The 17,951-nt window shown below is 41.8% G+C and overlaps 1 protein-coding gene across 6 annotated transcripts in view; it reads left to right on the top strand.

Annotated features, from left to right (window-relative positions):
* PATJ (PATJ crumbs cell polarity complex component) overlaps nt 1-17,951 on the top strand; it is a 366,180-nt gene that overhangs the window by 338,214 nt on the left and 10,015 nt on the right. For all 6 annotated transcript variants that reach the window (XM_045999612.1, XM_045999585.1, XM_045999595.1 and 3 more), the window contains 4 exons: nt 928-1,042; nt 1,767-1,804; nt 5,493-5,615; nt 6,349-6,453. In XM_045999612.1, the coding sequence (XP_045855568.1) occupies nt 928-1,042; nt 1,767-1,804; nt 5,493-5,615; nt 6,349-6,453 (381 nt within the window). The remainder of the gene's footprint in view (nt 1-927; nt 1,043-1,766; nt 1,805-5,492; nt 5,616-6,348; nt 6,454-17,951) is intronic.

Below are 17,951 nucleotides of genomic sequence, written 5' to 3'. Positions count from 1 at the left end.
GAATGTCTACTGTATAATTCACCTTTTCTGTATGTTTGAATATATTCATATTTAAGGAATCAAAATATTAACTTGCATCATAGAACTAAGAAAATGGACCAAATTATAATTTATCAGATGATAATTGTGATCTTAGGTTTAGCTTAAAATTTTGAGGCAATTAGGCATAACCTTGATAATTTGGTAGAAGACATTCTTTAGTCATTATTGGTTACTTTTTGGGTGAGAAGGTTCACATTATTTTCTGCATTGGAAAGGTCCTCCACTGTGTATATGATTCTTATGGACTAGCTACTAACCATACATGACTATAAAATGTAGACCTCAAATATATATTTAAATGAATAAAAGGACAATAATGGAAGTGTAACAGATTGGGTTCAATTACCACTGACTCCAGGAAAATCTCTGAGAAAAAAAATTTAACCCATTCCTAAAACAATATATTCCCTTGATATTTGCTGCTTTCTTCTATAACTGAGGAGAAAGTTTCTTTTAGTCAAGATTTTATGATAGTTGTTTTAGCAAAATAGATCATGTAATTTGGGTAATAAGGTAATAAATGTTGACTATAGCCCCAAGTGACACGTAGTGCCATTAACTGATTATATATAAACACTAAAAATCTAGGAAAATGTTTTTTGATTTCGTGGGGAGCAGAAAAGCTTAAATTATTGCATGTTTTCTATCTTGATGATTGAAACCAAATATAAAGCTCATATAAGAGGGAAGACAATGGAAAAATGTCAAATGGGATTGGGTTAGAGAGGTAAGAATGTGAGTAGGGTTTACTTCTGTTTTCTCTTTTAGCCTCTACAGAATTTTCTGTCACATGGTTATGGCTATTTCAGTAATTAAAATACTAAGTCTGAATTTTTAAGACCAAGTCAGAGTCTGAGCGCAGCTAACGGCGGGCTTTCTTTCCAGGGAAGCCAACACAGCACCCACAGCAGCTTCCATCCCTCCCTGGCTCCTGTCATCACCAGCCTGCAAAACCTGGTCGGCACAAAAAGAGCTCCAGATCCTTCCCCCAAAAGTTCAGGTATGACTTGGACACACCTCCAGCAAAACTATCCTGTGACCCCAATTTTTTAAAATAATAATATTTTTAAAAACAATTCTTTACCCCTAATTCAGATACATTGAAATCTTTGAATATGTGCACCTAAGCCCCAAGCTTGATGAAAAGCCTGTTCTAAAGGAAGAAAAGCCATAGAGACTCATTTTTAGAATGTGCCTTTAACTGTACACAAATCACATGAAAAACAGGAAAGCGGAAATCAAAGCTACTTCATAAAGGAAAACTATTTCCCAAAGAGAAAAATTTCAAATGACAGGTTACTTGAGGAAAGTAAAAAATGTATATACCTTTGCAGTTGGGGCAAGGCAAGGGGTCTTTTCATGCCTTTCCTTGAGGAGAGGCTTGTTTTCTATTAAGGCAGGAAAATGTACAGTGACACAAAAATAACCCATCCCCCAAACCATTTAGGCTCATATCCCGGGCAGCTGCTGGTACCTCCCTCAGCTTCTGTTGGACCACGTGGTTATGACCACATCTACCTCAGAGGGCCTCTTAAAATAGCCCCTAACCAATAGTTGCCAGTTTGGATTTTGAGAAAGTATGTAATACCTATTTGTATTCTCTTGAAAGACCTAGAAAATGATACTATTTTCTTAATAGTAATATTTTTATAGGAGAATATTAAATCCTAGCTGTGTTATCTCTTTATTTTAAAAAGTTAATTGTGTTGATTCATTATTTATAGGCACAGATATGGGACCAAGGACTGTTGAGATCATCAGGGTAGGTCATTAATTTTGCTGTTTTTCTGATTTGTGTTCTATTTCCCTTAAAATGTGTATTTTCTCCTCAGTACAATTTGTTGGATTGATAGTGTGCTCTTTTAAGTTACTGACGGCAGTAAATGGTCTGTGTTAACATAAATAGACTTAGGAAAATACAGTAAAGCCACAGAGAGAACCATTGTGAATTTTTTGGTATGTCCCGTCCACTGTGTTTTGTGTATGTGTTTAATTTTTATGAAACAAACCAAAGAAAAAAAATGGTATCATATTAAACATACTCTGGTAGCTTGTCTTTTTCACTTTTTTTTTTTAAAGACCTTATTTATTTAGAGAGAGTATGTGTGAGCAGAAGCTGATGGGGGAGGATGGGAAGGAGAGTATCTCAAGCAGACTCCATGCCAAGCATGGAGCCTGATGTGGGACCCGATCCCAGGACCTTGAGATCACAGCCTAAGCTGAAATCAAGAGTCAGACACTTAAACAACTGAGCCACCCAGGTGCCCCTATCTCCTTCACTTTAAAGGATGAACTTTTAGCCATGCTAGTATTTTTTTTACAGCATACAGCCTGATTTTTATCAATTGCATAGTATTCCATCGTATAAACGTGCTGTACTTAAATCAACTTCCTCCTACTAAACAATTAGCACATTTCTCAACTTTTGCTCTTTTATAGCAACATCTTTGTTTTCCTTTTTCTGTCTTTATCATGGGTAATTTCCTGAGGACTCATTCCTAGAAATGCAGTTGTTGAGTCAAAAGCCACACTTATTAAAGGCTTTTACACATATTGCTAAATCGCCTTGAGAAGATTGGGTGAGTTGTATTTAAATTCATAAAGTTGTCGATCCTGATTGTCAGACTTCCTGTGCGATATCCAGAATATTGGAAAGTACTTTTATTTTGATCACTTTCAACCATTAAATTTGGGATTCAAGAAGTACTTACAAAGAAATGATGACCTTGTTATAATCATGGTTCAACTGCGGTGAAGAGATAACCCAGCATAGCTTAGTTCTCTGGAATCAATCATCGCTGTGTTTGAAGGCTCTCTACCATTTATCAGCTCTATGACCTTCAGCAAGTTAAGCAAGTTTTCTCATCTGTGGACTGGGGATGACAACACTTACCTCACAAGGTCAATCTTACTGTGTGGATTAAGTGAGATAATGCAAGTAGTGTACTTAGCATAGTACCTAGTGTGTCATAGATGTCCAAGTAGTGGCATCCGTTATTACTGACTACAATTTGAAGTAAATCTGCTTCATTTGTTCCTAGTGTCTTTCCACCAAGGGGTAACTCAGATGTTCCTATGATGGGAAAGTTAAATCTGCCAACGTGTACATAATTATGGATAAATTATGAAAGCATTATGATGGATTTGAACAAAGCCAAATTATTCCATAAATTTCTCCTCATTCCAGGGTTTATAAAATATCATTTTATAGGTGTGCCCGGGTGGTGCAGTTGGTTGAGCTTCTGACTCTTGGTTTCAGCTCAGGTCATGATCTCACAGCAGTGGGGTCGAGCCCCATGTCAGGCTCCAAGCTCAGCAGCAAAGTCGGCTTGAGTCTCTCTCTCCCTTTCCCTCTCCTTCTCCCACTCAGGCTTATAAATGGGTAAATCTTTTTTAAAAATATAGTTATATAGATAGCTAGATATAGATAGCTAGATATAATTTGGTTTCTTTAGTCATTTCAGCCACTTTTTTAAAAACAGGTTTTTATAAAAAGGCCTTTTCCCAGTAACCATATTCTTCCACACATGTTCCAAGCAGAAACTTTTGTGATGAAACACATCTTGCCATTTTGCATGCATTGCTTTACTATTGATACATTCAAAAAATATGACTGGAGCCGAAGGCAGCTGCTTAACCAACTGAGCCACCCAAGAGCCCCTATGGCATGAGTTTTTAAAGCTTTTTCATATATGGTTTTTGTTGTCATTTGTTCTTTTCCCATCTTCAAACTTTATGAGGTAAAATCTTTGAAGCACACTAAGCTGTGTATATTTTTAAATAATCAGTTAAAACGCCAGGAGTCTTGCTACTATATAAGCCCCTTTACCCCACCCACGCCACTAATATTTATGCCATAGTCTTCATATACATAAACTGAGAACCCCACCAAACAATGCTATAATTTTTACTTTGAACCCTCCTGCAGTTTCATTATTTATTTACTTATTTGAGAGAGAGAGAGGTCATGAGCAGAGGCAGAGGGAGAAGCAGGCTCCCCATAGAGCAAGGAGCCTGACGCGGGCTTGATCCCAAGACCCTGATCATGACCCGAGCCAAAGGCAAACACTAAACCGACTGAGCCACCCAGGCAGCCCATCCTGCGTATTTTAAAGAACTGGAAAAAACTGGTCACATTTTTTTTGCCTACTGAGTAGTTTAGGATTTTATCCTGGACCCAGGAATGTTAACGCTGTGTAGACTCAGAAGAGTGTTGATGTTTCTGGTTTAGCAGGCAGGCAGCCCATTCGGGTTCAGACTGCGAGTTCCATTTCACCTTTCCGGGAGCCATGGTTCACCTCCCAGCTCAGGTCTGTGTGGGTCTGTCCCTCACATGAGTGGCTCAGAATGAAGCCAGAGACTTCTGTGGCTCCCCTTCTTTCTCAGGCTGTCTGTCTACTCCAGCTTTCTTCCTTTCTTCTCCAGCCACCGGGGGCTCCCTTGCCTGGTTCCTCTGACCTGCAAGATGGGGTGAGGGAGGTGACCACCACAGAGCCTTACACTGTCACCACCTTTCTAGCTGCTAGACGGGGTCTCATCCTCAGGACAGAGCAGCCTGGAAGACAAGGGGGAGGTCCACCCTCTCCTGCTTTCTCTCCAAATTTCGGCTCCAGCCCACAGTGTGTTTGTCTCTTTACTTTTCCGAAGCCTCGGGTAGTCGTTTTCTGCGCTTGACCCACTTGTCCATTTTAATCAGCAGGAGAGAGATGCTATAGTTGAAGTGAATGCCACCAGGCTGGAGCCGGAACGCCTCTGTCATTCTTTCCATGGTTTTTAAAACAGTAACCCTGTGGTATGAATGTGAGGAAAACCTGGGCAAGAGCCAGGATCGCTTCGCCAGGGTCCGAGTGAACCAAGCTGCCTCACCTCCTAACCTTCGCGAACGCTTTCAGCCGCGTGTCCCTTCTCTCTGCAGACCCCCTCACCACTCCAGCGGGAGTCCTCTCAGAGCCTTTGTTGTAAGGCAGCCGTGCAGCTCCTAAGAGCCAAGTGTGTTTGTTCACACCCAGAAGAGCATGATATGTGTGGCAGTTTAATCATAAACACCATATGAGAACATACTTGCCAAGTCTGCATCAAAATTGGCCACTAAACTGAGCAGTAACATAGGGTTGTTTTGTATTTTTTTGTTGTTGTTTTTACTCCTACTGTTGCCTTTTATTGAGCCTCTTCTGTAGGCTAAGACTGCACTCTATCATCTCATTTAATTCTCAAACCAACATAAAGATGCAAACTCTATGAGGTTAAGGAACTGCCCAAAGACCCTCCCCGCCACCAGCTAATTGAGCACTCGAGCTGAAAACACAGGTTTCTTTCCGACTCCAAAGGGGCTGCTCTGGCGTTGCCCTGGCCTCCTGCATCATGGAAGGATTTTGTTCAACAGCTCTCCGGGAGCAGTCGGGTTGTGGTTTTTTTATTAAATATATGAGCGCCGTGTTTTCCTTTTTTAGGAGCTCAGCGATGCCCTTGGAATCAGTATTGCTGGAGGAAAAGGAAGTCCCTTAGGAGATATCCCAATATTTATTGCCATGATTCAGGCCAGTGGTGTGGCTGCACGTACCCAGAAGCTTAAGGTAAATAGAAGGAAAATGGTGAAGTGCTCACAGCATGTGGTGGGAGACAAAGTTGCAGCCATGGGCGCTTTATTTTAAAGTTGGAATTCCAACAGAGACCCACGCTGAGGGCAAAATGCATTGGAGAAAGTTGACACCTAAAATTCATTAGGTCCTTGGGCATATAAAAATATTATTGTTTGTATCAAAGCTTCCCGATGAAGGAAGAAATTGCAGCTCATTTGCAAAGCCTCCCAAACCATTTTTTGCACTTCATTCCACCCAAAATTAATCTTCACCTGAGAGAGATTTGACCTGAGAATTGTCCTTCAGCCAGAAGAATTAACGTTCTTAATGATTTTTTTCCCCAGTGCCCCTTATTCTTAACTTAGGTAGAAAAATAAAGGAGAAAATATTTGGCTTCCTCATTAGAGCTTTATTGAACAGTTAATTTGTGTGCCCCGCTATTACTGGTGAATGGAAGTATGAATCACCGCCATTGCCAAAATACAAAAGTGGCCTGCCGTGCCTTCCCCTAATCACATCTGACCCCCTTCTTGTTTCTCTGATTGGTCTGTGTTTGGGGAAAGCCATAAAAATTCCTCATGCTTCTGGAACATGCATACCCAGGAGAAACACAGGCTCTTCACAATAGCCACAAATGGGAAATATGACTTACAAAGAATTTTAAGCATTCTCCTCAAATTTAATTTTTCTTAATGATAGTGATTTTCTACCACTTTTGTACTTCCAGGTTGGAGATCGGATTGTCAGCATTAATGGGCAACCTTTGGATGGGCTGTCTCACCTGGACGTGGTTAATCTGCTAAAGAACGCCTACGGGCGTATTATCCTACAGGTACTGCCATCAATGGGACGCGCAGCTGCGTGAGGCAGATAAGTGGCGTGCAAAAAAGATTGAGCGTCACTGGCAGTAGGAATCACCGCCCAGCGGGGTGCTTGCTGATGTGAATTATGAAGGTTGAAAGCAAGAAATTATTATTTTTATTCAGAAATTCTTTAATGCCACCCATACAGGCAGTGAGCATGATTATATGAAAGCATAACAAGGGGAGAAAAATTACTCTTTGCTTCACATGATGAATCAACAAGGCTTTTAGCTTCCAGCATTCTTTTGTAAATCAAAGTTTTGAGGAATAGGAAATGATTTCTTTTCTTATGCCCAAGAACTGTTACCGAACTGCCCAAACACAGTTTCTTCCACTCCCTTTATAGGAAGGGAAAAATACAATGCTCTTTTTCCCCGTAGCATAAATGATGGCCAACACTGTTAAATTCTCACTGTGTGGTTGTCATCAAATGAGGCAGACAATTATTTATCAGCTGTGGTCCCCAAGAGTATTGTCCAGATGCATGGGGAAATATAAGAGAAAGTAGAAAGGAGGTATGCTGTTCATTACCCCTCCTTATAGTTCAGCACTCCACATGTCTCTGAGATTGATACGGGGCAGGGAGGGGTATGATACTGCAGTGAGTTTTGCTAATGCGTTTCTTCCAAAATGTATGATTATAATCACCACACTTCTGGAGGTAGTATTGAATGGTTTACCTGTGAAAAGAATAAAACCCACCATTTAGTACCTTACAGAGGGCTCGCCAGCCCCTCAGATCCTGCTAGCCTTCAAATAATTTCCGGGGGGGCGTCTGGCTGGCTAAGTCAGTAGAACATGAAGCTCTTGATCTCAGGGTTGCAAGTTCGAGCCCCACCTTGGGTTGGGTATGGAGATTATTTAAAAATAAAATCTCGAATATAATAATAACTTCAAACTGAAAAGCCATTGCATTGGGGAAAACCAGCTTGTGGTGCTGGTCTAAATGGTCTAAATCTCAATGGTCTAAATCCGAAAGGCCAGAACAGACCTTATGAAAGTAAACAGTGGGGCACCTGGGTGGCTCGGTCGGGTAAACTCCGACTCCTGATTTCAGCTCAGGTCACCATCTCAGGGTCATGGGTAGAACCCCATATGTTGGACTCTGCACTAGCAGGGAGTCTACTTGGGATTCTCTCTCCCTCTCCTGCTGCCCCTCCCCCTTCCAAAATAAATAAATACTTTTAAAAAATAAAAGGTACATACATACAGCATGTATGAAGGGGATCGTAAAAATACTGTCAATAGTTTCAAGGGAGTTTATGCGATAGGCCACATATTATTCAGTGATTTGGGTCCCTGGGTTTCTGCGGAGCACAAACCAGAACACTGTATGGACTGGCTGTAGAGTCAGCTTCCCCTCTGCTCCTGGTCCTCACTTTCAGTGGACCTTACGCTGCCGCCTCACATTCCTCCCTCCACCCCACAGTCAGTTCTTGGTCAGACCCTGTGCTTAGCCTTGCTTTTCCTTGTTTGCAGGCTTGCTCTTCCTTCGAGTTATGCTGACCCCTAGAGGCCTAAAAGTGCAACTCCTCAGTCTCTGACTGGGGACCGTTAGTTACACGGAATTTTAAAAGGAGTTATTTGAACCAATAACTTAATGTCAAGACAAAAAAAAAAAAAAATGTCCCCCTTAGCAAAATCAGGTATTACCAGTATTTTCATACACCAGTATAATTTGTACGGCACCACCTTCTTCACAAAGAAATGAGAAGCCACAATGCAAAACTAACATTAACGGCAAAAGCACCTTAAATGACAATGCACTCAAGCTCTCCTCTCCCATGCAGAATTAACACTTCACTCAGTCAGACTGCTACTGTTCACATACCTTAGAAAGAATTCCTTATTTTTCCTATTTCAGTATTTTAAGAAAATGACATTTGGTTTAAAAATGCTCTCTTGCTTTAATCACATTAGTGGGTAGTGTTATTTTCTAACCTGTGTTATTAAAAGCTTAATGGAATCCTTTGGGATTATAATCTATACAGTTATGGGTATGGAGCATACGTGCTGCCAAAGGCTTTAGACACAAAACCCAGAAAACTCTTAATGTCCTGCATCAAACGCCTTTCAGTTACATAGTGTATTTGCCTCAAATAAAACAATGTGCATGGCACTTGAGTGGTTCAGTGGGTTAAACCTCTGCCTTCAGCTCAGGTCATGATCTCAGGGTCCTGGGATGGAGCCCCGCATTGGGCTCTCTGCTCAGCAGGGAGCCTGCTCTCCCCCCTCCCTCTCTGCCTACTTGTGATCTCTCTGTGTCAAATAAGTAAATAAAATCTTAAAAAAAAAAAAAAAAAAAAACAGTGTGCATATAGTACCAGCAGTACAGTTATTACAGCTGACTTGGCACTGGGTAATTATTTTTATTGTCAAGTGAGCCAGCCCATAGGCTGAGCAGTAGGGAAGGTTAGGTAATTGTGTCTGTTGATGTGGAAAAGACTTACGAGGGTGTATCAGGCAAAGCAGTCAGCAACTGCTGGTTGCACAGGGAAGATTAAGGTCTGAATCAGCAGACGGCAGGATGGTGCAGGGGAAAGAGTGGACGAGAAGACCAACACTTCCCAGAAGCTTCTCCTCACAGTATAAATTGCTATCTCTGGGTGTTAATAAAAGGTAGATATTACTGCCCTTAAAGTCGGATGATTTCTTATTCTCAATGATAAATTGGTCAGTGGAGATGGATGTGGCTACATGGTGTCATTTTAAATGTTCCTAATTATATTTGCTTTTCTAGTCTGATAGTTTTATCTGGTTAAGCTTTTTTATCTGTAGAATGACCATGAAACCTTTTTTGGACAAAATCAGGAAATCAGGTAACCCAGACTCTCTGCTAAATTTTTTTTTTTTTTTTTTTTTTTTTTTTTGGTGCATCTTTGAGAACACAGAAGATAAAAAGAGCATATCAGAGATTTTTATCACTAAAGGAACTTGTGAGGCTTGTTTTGGGCCTATTAAGAAATTTTGCAAACATTCAAGAGTGTAGCAGAATGGAAGGATTGAGGTAGCACTGACTAAACTAGGGGTATGGTAAGAGGATGTTGGGAGAGAACATTGTAGTTGGAAATGTCCAGTAGGCGGAGGAAATGTACTGCCAGTACTCAGGGAGATTTCACTGCTGGGAACAGTAAATAAAGCCACCTGAGACATTTCAATGTCAGCATCCCCATTACCTGGCACGTTATATATCATAGATACTGATTGAATAAATGAATGAAAACAGTGGTGACAAAGATAGGACACAGGCTTGGAGTCAACACCAAGTAGGGAAGGCAGGAGAAGAGAGTCTGAATTCAGGGAGATTCATTAAGCATCTGTCTACAAAGTATTTTGGGAGGCCCTTTGGAGACATTCTTCAGACCACAAAAACAAAAACGGAAAAAAACTGGGCACCTGGGTGGCTCAGTGAATTAAAGCCTCTGCCTTCGACTCAGGTCATAATCTCAGGGTCCTGGGATTGAGTCCGGCATCATCGGGCTCTCTGCTCAGCAGGGAGCCTGCTTCCCCCTCTCTCTCTGCCTGCCTCTCTGTCTACTTGTGATCTCTGTCTGTCAAATAAATAAATAAGGGGCGCCTGGGTGGCTCAGTGATTGGGCCGCTGCCTTTGGCTCGGGTCATGGTCTCAGGGTCCTGGGATCGAGCCCCGCGTCGGGCTCTCTGCTCGGCAGGGAGACTGCTTCCTCCTTTCTCTCTGCCTGCCTCTCTGCCTACTTGTGATCTCTCTCTCTCTCTCTGTCAAATAAATAAATAAATAAAATCTTTTAAAAATAAATAAATAAAATATTTTTTTAAAAAACTGATATAAGAGGGTCCAACTGCTAGTTTGGAGAGAGAGAGAGAGATGTGTCATATTTATTAAGATAATATAGAGAGAAAAAAAAAAGATAACAGAGAGAGAACAGTGACTTCTTTTTGAACCGTCAATTGAAAATGGAAGAGAAAAAAGACATGGAATTAATTCAAGGGATCCAATATCTAATAGATAGGAGTTGCAAAAAGAGAAACAGGAAAATAAGAAATAAACCTTATGTAAAGGTCCATGAGCCAGTTAGCAGGATAAATACCTATATACATTCTAAAACTTCCTAAGAGAAAAGTATAAGCTACTTATGAAAGAACAAGAGATTCAAATGGCACCTCTTTTTCAGCAGCGTATTTCTGAGAAAATTACTTTAGGAAGGTTATTCCAGCAAAAGAGCAGGTAAGAAAGAGGGAAGCCAGTGGATTCAATGCTAAGAAACGTGGAGGTCCCAGGATAGCTACTTACCGAGCATAGAGAATAACCTGCCCAAATTGGAGTAGGGGGAGAAGACACTCTAAGAGAAGTACCTCTTCATCAAAAGGAAAGAAGAGGAACATATTAATTATCTCATTAATTTGTTAATTATCCAATTAATTAGAAGTTTGAGATTACTGGGAAAATTTAGGGCTCATTGGTGATAAGTCTATAACAATTAAAATGAGATCATTGTTACCTTGAAGAAAATAAATTTGTACCAAGAAAAGGAAATGTAATCATACTACAGTAGTTGACTCAGTATAAATAACATTTATATAAACACTGTAAGTTATAATAATAAAATCAACACAACCAAACATCATAATGCATGAAATACCAGCATCATAGTTATTTGAGATATATTAGTGGAGAGGAAAATATGAGAAGTAAATCTTTAAAGTTGAAATAAAAGAGATTGTTGGAAATTGTTAGAACTACAGAGGTTTATGTGTATCTAAAGAAGCACAAGAAACAAGTAGAACTTTAAAATAATGTGAAATTCAAGAGGTTGGCAAGCTAAATTTTCATCCACTGGAATATTTCATCTGTTGAAATAGGGAGTTGATAGACATCAACAAGGCGATAAATTTTAAAATAGGATTATATGCATACTACTTAGCTTATACCTCTAGAATTGAAAAGAGAAGTGTTTAGTGTGCCTCTAGAGAGTGAAAGTGTTGAATATTTTATCATGTGCTGTGCTATTTAATTTTTTATCATGTGCACACAAAAAGAAATATCCTGGAAAAATAAATAGAAAAGAACCAGGAGTCAAGAAAACAGGTTCTAGACACTTAAGGAGAAAAGAATTTTAAAAATAGCCCACTTACCAGTGAAGCAGAAGTAAATAAAGCTGGAAAAGTCACTACAACTGGTAGATAAATCACTGGCAATCTTTAAAGAAATTGATTTTCTTTCAGAGTTGGTGGCAAGTCAATAGAGAGCAAAGGGGTAGTTGGGAGCAAAGGAGATAGAAGACACCTCTGAAACAGAATATTAAAAATTTTACAGTGAAGCGGTGCCTGGCTGGCTCAGTTGGTAGAACATGAGACTCTTGATCTTGGGCAAGCCCCACGTTGAGTGCAGAGATTACTTAAAATCTTTAAAAGAAAAAAAGCGTTCAGTGACGATCATTGCAGTGACGCCGCTACTAGTTCCGAGGCCAACCTGAGACCCACTGGAGTGATGCATTATTTAGAGAGAGTAAAGCATGTTATTCTCTATGCCTGGAATATCCATGTCACCCCACCGCTCCCCTCTGTGAAAATCCCTCCTGTGAAATCCTTTGTTTGGAAACTCTCCAACCAGAAAGTTGGGGAATAGGGAGTGCCTGGGGGGTCATTTTCCCCTGAGACCACAAAATGATCCAAAGTAGTGTCTGCCCCTAGCACAGGGCCTGGCCTAGAAAGTGTTGGTCACATTGAGTGGGTTGCTGAGCTGTCCTGATAAGAGTTAAAAGATAGGAACTTACAGAGAGCTAATCAGCTCTGATTACCAGATCGGTCCAGAAAAATTCTGCTGGAGGAGAAAGATGGATGGGCTTGGGAATGGAGAAGGTGTGTTGATGGAGGGCGCAGGGAGGCATGTAAAGGTACATGTGAGTCTCAGTTAAGGAGCGGCTTGTGAGCTGTTCTTCACCTTGACTGTGCGATAAAGCCACTTGTCCCAGTACTGGTTCCTGGATCTACCCCAGGGATTTCGTTGGTCTGGGATGTAGCATGGACTTCGAGGGAGGGAGAGTCTAAAGCTTCCCAGGTGTTTCTAATATGTAACCAGCTGACCTATGGAGGTCATGATGGATAGAAAGCGAAGGGATGCCAGGAAGGGAGTGGTGAACTCCAGGAAAAAGACAAAGAGCTGAAGGTTTGATAGTTGAAATGAAGACCAGTGGAGGTTCTGTAGAACAAGGAGTCTTTAATGTCAGAAAGTTGTGTGTTTTGAGTCCTCTCACTTAACTCTTCAGTTCTCTACAAATATGGATCATAGCTCCTTTCTTCCGAGGTGGCTGTGAGGATTAAATGAGGTGTCATGTTTAATAAAACAGTGGATTGCCAGTGGTGAGCATTAAATAAGTGCATTGTGTTACTTTCATTATAATAATGCGGACTTGAGGTCAGTAGATGCAAACATTTCTAAAACCCTGGAAGGAGTGGTTTTCCAGGTGGCATGTGAGATGTTTGCCACTAGATGGTGATGTCACGAGCAGTCACTTTGCCCCTTATTTTACTCCAAACTTTAAAAAGTAGACACTTCACGGGTGCCTGGGTGGCTCAGTGGGTTTTAAGCCTCCGCCTTCGGCTCAGGTCATGATCTCAGAGTCCTGGGACTGACCCTGCATTGGGCTCCCTGCTCAGCAGGGGTCCTGCTTCCCCCTCTCTCTCTCTGCCTGCCTCTCTGCCTACTTGGGATCTCTCTCCTCTGTCCAATAAATAAATAAAATCTTCTAAAAAAAATAAATAAAAGACCTCACTTTTTTTAAAAAGTTGATACTTCCAACCATTATATTTTTAAAAGATACAATGAAGTTCATATACTCTGATGTCCCTGGAATCAGTGTCTTCAGATTCTAAATAAAAACTTGAAGCCGGTGTGCTTTCTACTTCATTAAATTACACCAAATGTCAGTCCTGGGACAAGGCAAGCTTTTCTTGATTGTTCCTCTGTTCCATGCTCAATCTTAGGATGCTAGCTTTCTCAGAGCGCTTTAACTTGACAGCCTTCCTGTCAGTTTTCAGCATATCCACACTATGGATCTAGGATCCAGGATGGGTGTGAGTGCTGAGTTTGTATTTTGTACTGCAGGATTTGAGTCCCAACAAATATAAGGGCTAATCTTATCTGGCTAATCTTATTCTTCTATGGGATCAGCAGCTGAGGAAAGTTGGAAGCAAGGAGCTCAAGCTTTTGTGCATTGCGATAATCCTACTTATCTAGAAAATATTTGACTTCTCAACTCTCTAAAACAATCCCCCAAACCTTTTTTTTTTTTAAGATGTTATCTATTTCAGAGAGAGAGAAGCACAAGCACAAGGGGAGTTAGGCCGAGGTACAGGGAGATGCAGACTCCCTGCTAAGCCTGGTCTCCATCCCAGGACCCTGGCATCATGACCTGAGCTGAAGGCAGGCACTTAACCCACTGAGCCACCGCCCTCCCCAAAACCTGTTTTTAAGGAAAGGTACTCATATTAGGGTCCATGCAATAAAAACGTGTGCTTTATGACTCAGAAAGTATCAAGCATACATCATTTTAATATAGAACATACAGTTCTGATTCAATTTAGTTTTGCCTTTAACCTGAATTAATAAATGCCACAAGAAGCTGAGGCATGAGAAAGCATATCAGAATAAATACCCTCCTGGAGGGGAAAATACAGTTTGTCCATTCGGAGGGGGAAACACGCTGTGAGGGGCAAGGGCAGTTGGAGGGGGAAACACGCTGTGAGGTGTAATGGCGGTTGGAGGGGGAAACATGGAGTGAGGCGTAATGGCCATTGGAGGGGGAAACATCCTTATTGGTTCTTCCTCTTCCACTAATTCACAGGCCTCCGCTTTTTCATTAGATTCAGAGGATAGGGCTTCTTCCCCATCCTTCATATCACAAGTCTTCCTGTCAGATAAAGTGACTTTCTTTTTCTTGTCTTTCATTTCACGAGTCTCCCCCTCCTCAAGTGGAGTGACGTCCTCCTTTTTCATTTCATGAGTCTCTCTCCCCTCCGCTACGGTGGCTTCCTCCTTCTCTGTCATTTCACGAGTCTCTCTCCCCTTATGTAGAGTGGCGTCTACCTCTTTCATGTCACATGTCTCCCTCTCCTCAGGTACAGGGATTTCCTCCTCATCTTCCTTCAGACCAGTGGCGTCCCTCTCTTCGGGTAGGCACTTACTAAATATTTGATCCTAACAAGGTTGGGGAGAAGGTGAGGAAACAAAGTACTTTCATTAAAACCCAGTTAGAGTTCAAACTGCTGTAGCCATGTGGCAGCTTCAGAAGGTCTGTTACCTTTCCTCTGTGCGTCCCTCACCCAGCAGGGCCACATCTAGTGATCGGTGTTAAAGAACCATTCAAGGTATATGTAGCAGCACTATGTGCAGCAATAAAGGACGACATAAACTTAAAGGACCTACAGGTTTTGAACCAGGTGAATGGTTCTGAACTGTGAGTGGGAAGTGAGGAAGACATCTGCCGTATCTCCAGTCCCCAGGGGACTTTCTTTGAGAAGAAAGGTTGCTGATCTGAGTATTGTGGAAATGGAGCTGGCCCTAGCTGGGACCAAAGACTCCAGACACCACAGCTCCCGAACCACATTTTCAAGTTGCACAGACCTTAATACCCATTGTCTGAGGACCTCAAAGCCTTCTTTTTCTTTGCTTTTCCCAGAAAGGCTGTCCTTCCCCTCTTCTCTCTCCACTTTGAATAGCATGCATTCCTGTCTGCCCCCCACACAAGGTAACATCAACTGCCAGCCTTTCTGTTGAAGGATGGAACACATCTGCTTTCCTCTACTCTCGTCTCTATCCTCAGAAACTACCACAGAAGTTTGTACCTGGGAGTTCTAGATTTATTTAAAAAAAAAAAAAAAATGAGGAAACCTCCTATTAGTCTGTTTGCCTTCCCCCATCTTCAAAACCCATAAATAGACCTTTCCCAGCCTTACCTCCATGTTGTTCAGTCCCTGGCGTTGATGGGGGAGAACACTTCAGAAGCGGGGCTGAACTAAGACTCATAGGCCACATCTCCTTGGACTTGTACCCAGCCAAACATATATACCCTTCTGAGATCAGATTATTATCTTCCACAAATCAGTCCCTGGGAAGACCAATCAACTCCGAGAGTAAGATGGTTAATGCAGATACCTTGGGGCTATAGGGTCATTCTGGGGGTGATGGGTTTATGTTCTCCTTGGCTTCCTACAAAAGACTAAGCCATCAGTGAAAATCCTTCACATTTCCCATCTAGCTTCTTGGCTTCCACTCCTACAAAAGAGGAGCTTGAACAGCTCCAAGGATCCTAGGTAAGCCCCTGGGATTTAATATCATCTGTGGGTGGGTGGCCTTTTTTATTTCAGGGTTGAGGATAAGCAAGAGGCGTTTAGATTTTAGAGGGATATGAGCTTTTCTAAAAGACAGTCCTGTTAGAAATGTTTTTATATTTTCTAGCTAGACAAAAAAAAATTGATTTTTACCCAAGTAGAACTGTGACTTTGGTTTCACAATTTATATGACCGATTTCATGGACTCTTGAAAGTGTATTCTTTTTCTAAGAGTTTAAAAAAAAAAAAAAATCCTTCAGGAACAGCCATGGGCATATCTTCCACACCCTGAGCCCTCTTCTTATAGGATCTTGTAAGAGCCAGGGAGTTTCCCGGCCTGTCATCAACCACAGGCCATGATGATCTGCTCTATTTGTAACTGCCTGTTCAACTATCTCTCTGGCTCTCTCCCTCCCTGACACCATATCTAGACTGTACTTAATTATATGCAGAGAGAGTCAGATTGCCTGGTGTGAGGGTCCAAGACCAGGTCTGTACCCTCACACTGCACATGATGTAGAGCACAAAATTCTGGACTGAAATGATGTAGAAACAAAACCAGCCCTCCCTCCTTAACTGACCTTGGAACGTTCCTTAACCTCTCTGCTCCAGCTTCATCTGTCTAAAATACAGGAATAAGAGTGGCACCTACCTCTACAGGGACTCAGGAGAGCGCTTAGTGTAACGTAAGTGCTCAGCTGATCTCAGTAGTCGTTGGGCTGTTAGAGACTGAACAAACCAAAGAAAGGAGCAAGTTGCCATCAAATCCTGAGGTACCTTAAAGAAAACAATATTTTACTGACTTTCTTCCTCAGCCCCACAATGGATGGTCTGTTTTCATTGTCAGCTGAGAGCACAAGTCCAAATTCTCGCCCCAAGTACAGGAACATCATTACTGTATCCCAAATTAATAGATTTTGAGCGTCTGTTTGAGTGCTAGCTTCGATGGGATGCTTATGCCCCAACGAGCTGTGCCATTCCGTCTGGAAGGGCCTAACTAGAGTTTTTTCTCTCCTAAAAGGACCCAAACCCAGTCTCCTTGTAGCCTCTATGTCTCAGTCTGTTCCGTGGAAATTCAGAAAATTGAGTCCCTTAATCCCTGTTCCTTAGGAAGGTTTTGGATTCATTCACTCCACAAATACTCATTAAGCAATTATTAGATGCCAGGCACCTTAACACTAAGAAGCAGTCCTTATCCTCATGGATCCTGTGGTGGGGAGGTAGGGAAGACCTGTTAGCAGTCACAGAAATACGTATCATCAGTTTGTTAGAAATATTTTGCGAGGGGCGCCTGGGTGGCTCATGGGTTAAAGCCTCTGCCTTTGGCTCGGATCATGATCCCAGGGTTGTGGGATCGAGCCCCACATTGGGCTCTCTCTGCCTGGCAGGGAGCCTGCTTCCTCCTCTCTCTATGCCTGTCTCTCTGCCTACTTGTGATCTCTCTCTGTCAAATAAATAAATCTTTAAAAAAAAAAAAATATTTTGCGAGTGCCATGGAGAGGAAAACAGGAGAAATTTATTTAAGCACCAGTAGTAAAGAAGGCTGATATAAGGAAAGTGACTTGTAAGCTGATACCAGGCCAACTGGTGGGTTTTGTTGGGGGGTGGGGGGTAAGATTGTGGGCAGAGAGAACTGGAGTGTGGTTGGAATGGGAGGAGGTTGACGGGATTAGAGGAGCAGGCTAGGGGAGGACCTTTGTGTGTGTAATTAGAGAGTCTGAGTTTTATTCCAAGTACAGAGTGAGACCGCTGAAAGGTTTTAAGCAGGGAAGTGTCATTATCCATTTTATATTGAAAAAGATAACTGGCCGTTGCATAGAAGAGAGATTAGAAGAGGATGAATGGCGATGCTGGTTCAAGGCAGCTGATAATGATGAATTGATTAGAATGGTCACCATAGGGGCAAAAAGGAAGCAGATTTGAGAAGTAGTTAGAGGGGCGCCAGGGTGGCTCAGTGCGTTGAGCTGCTGCCTTCGGCTCAGGTCATGATCTCGGAGTCCTGGGATCGAGTCCCACATCGGGCTCTCTGCTCAGCAGCGAGTCTGCTTCCCTCTCTCTCTGCCTGCCTCTCTGTCTGCTTGTGATCTCTCTGTCAATTAAATAAATAAAAAATCTTTAAAAAAAAAAAAAGAGAAGTACATTAGAGGTAGACTCCAGA

Source organism: Meles meles, chromosome 1 (assembly GCF_922984935.1).
Source record: "Meles meles chromosome 1, mMelMel3.1 paternal haplotype, whole genome shotgun sequence".
NCBI classification, from domain to species: domain Eukaryota; kingdom Metazoa; phylum Chordata; class Mammalia; order Carnivora; family Mustelidae; genus Meles; species Meles meles.
This window is presented reverse-complemented; position numbering and strand designations above follow the sequence as displayed.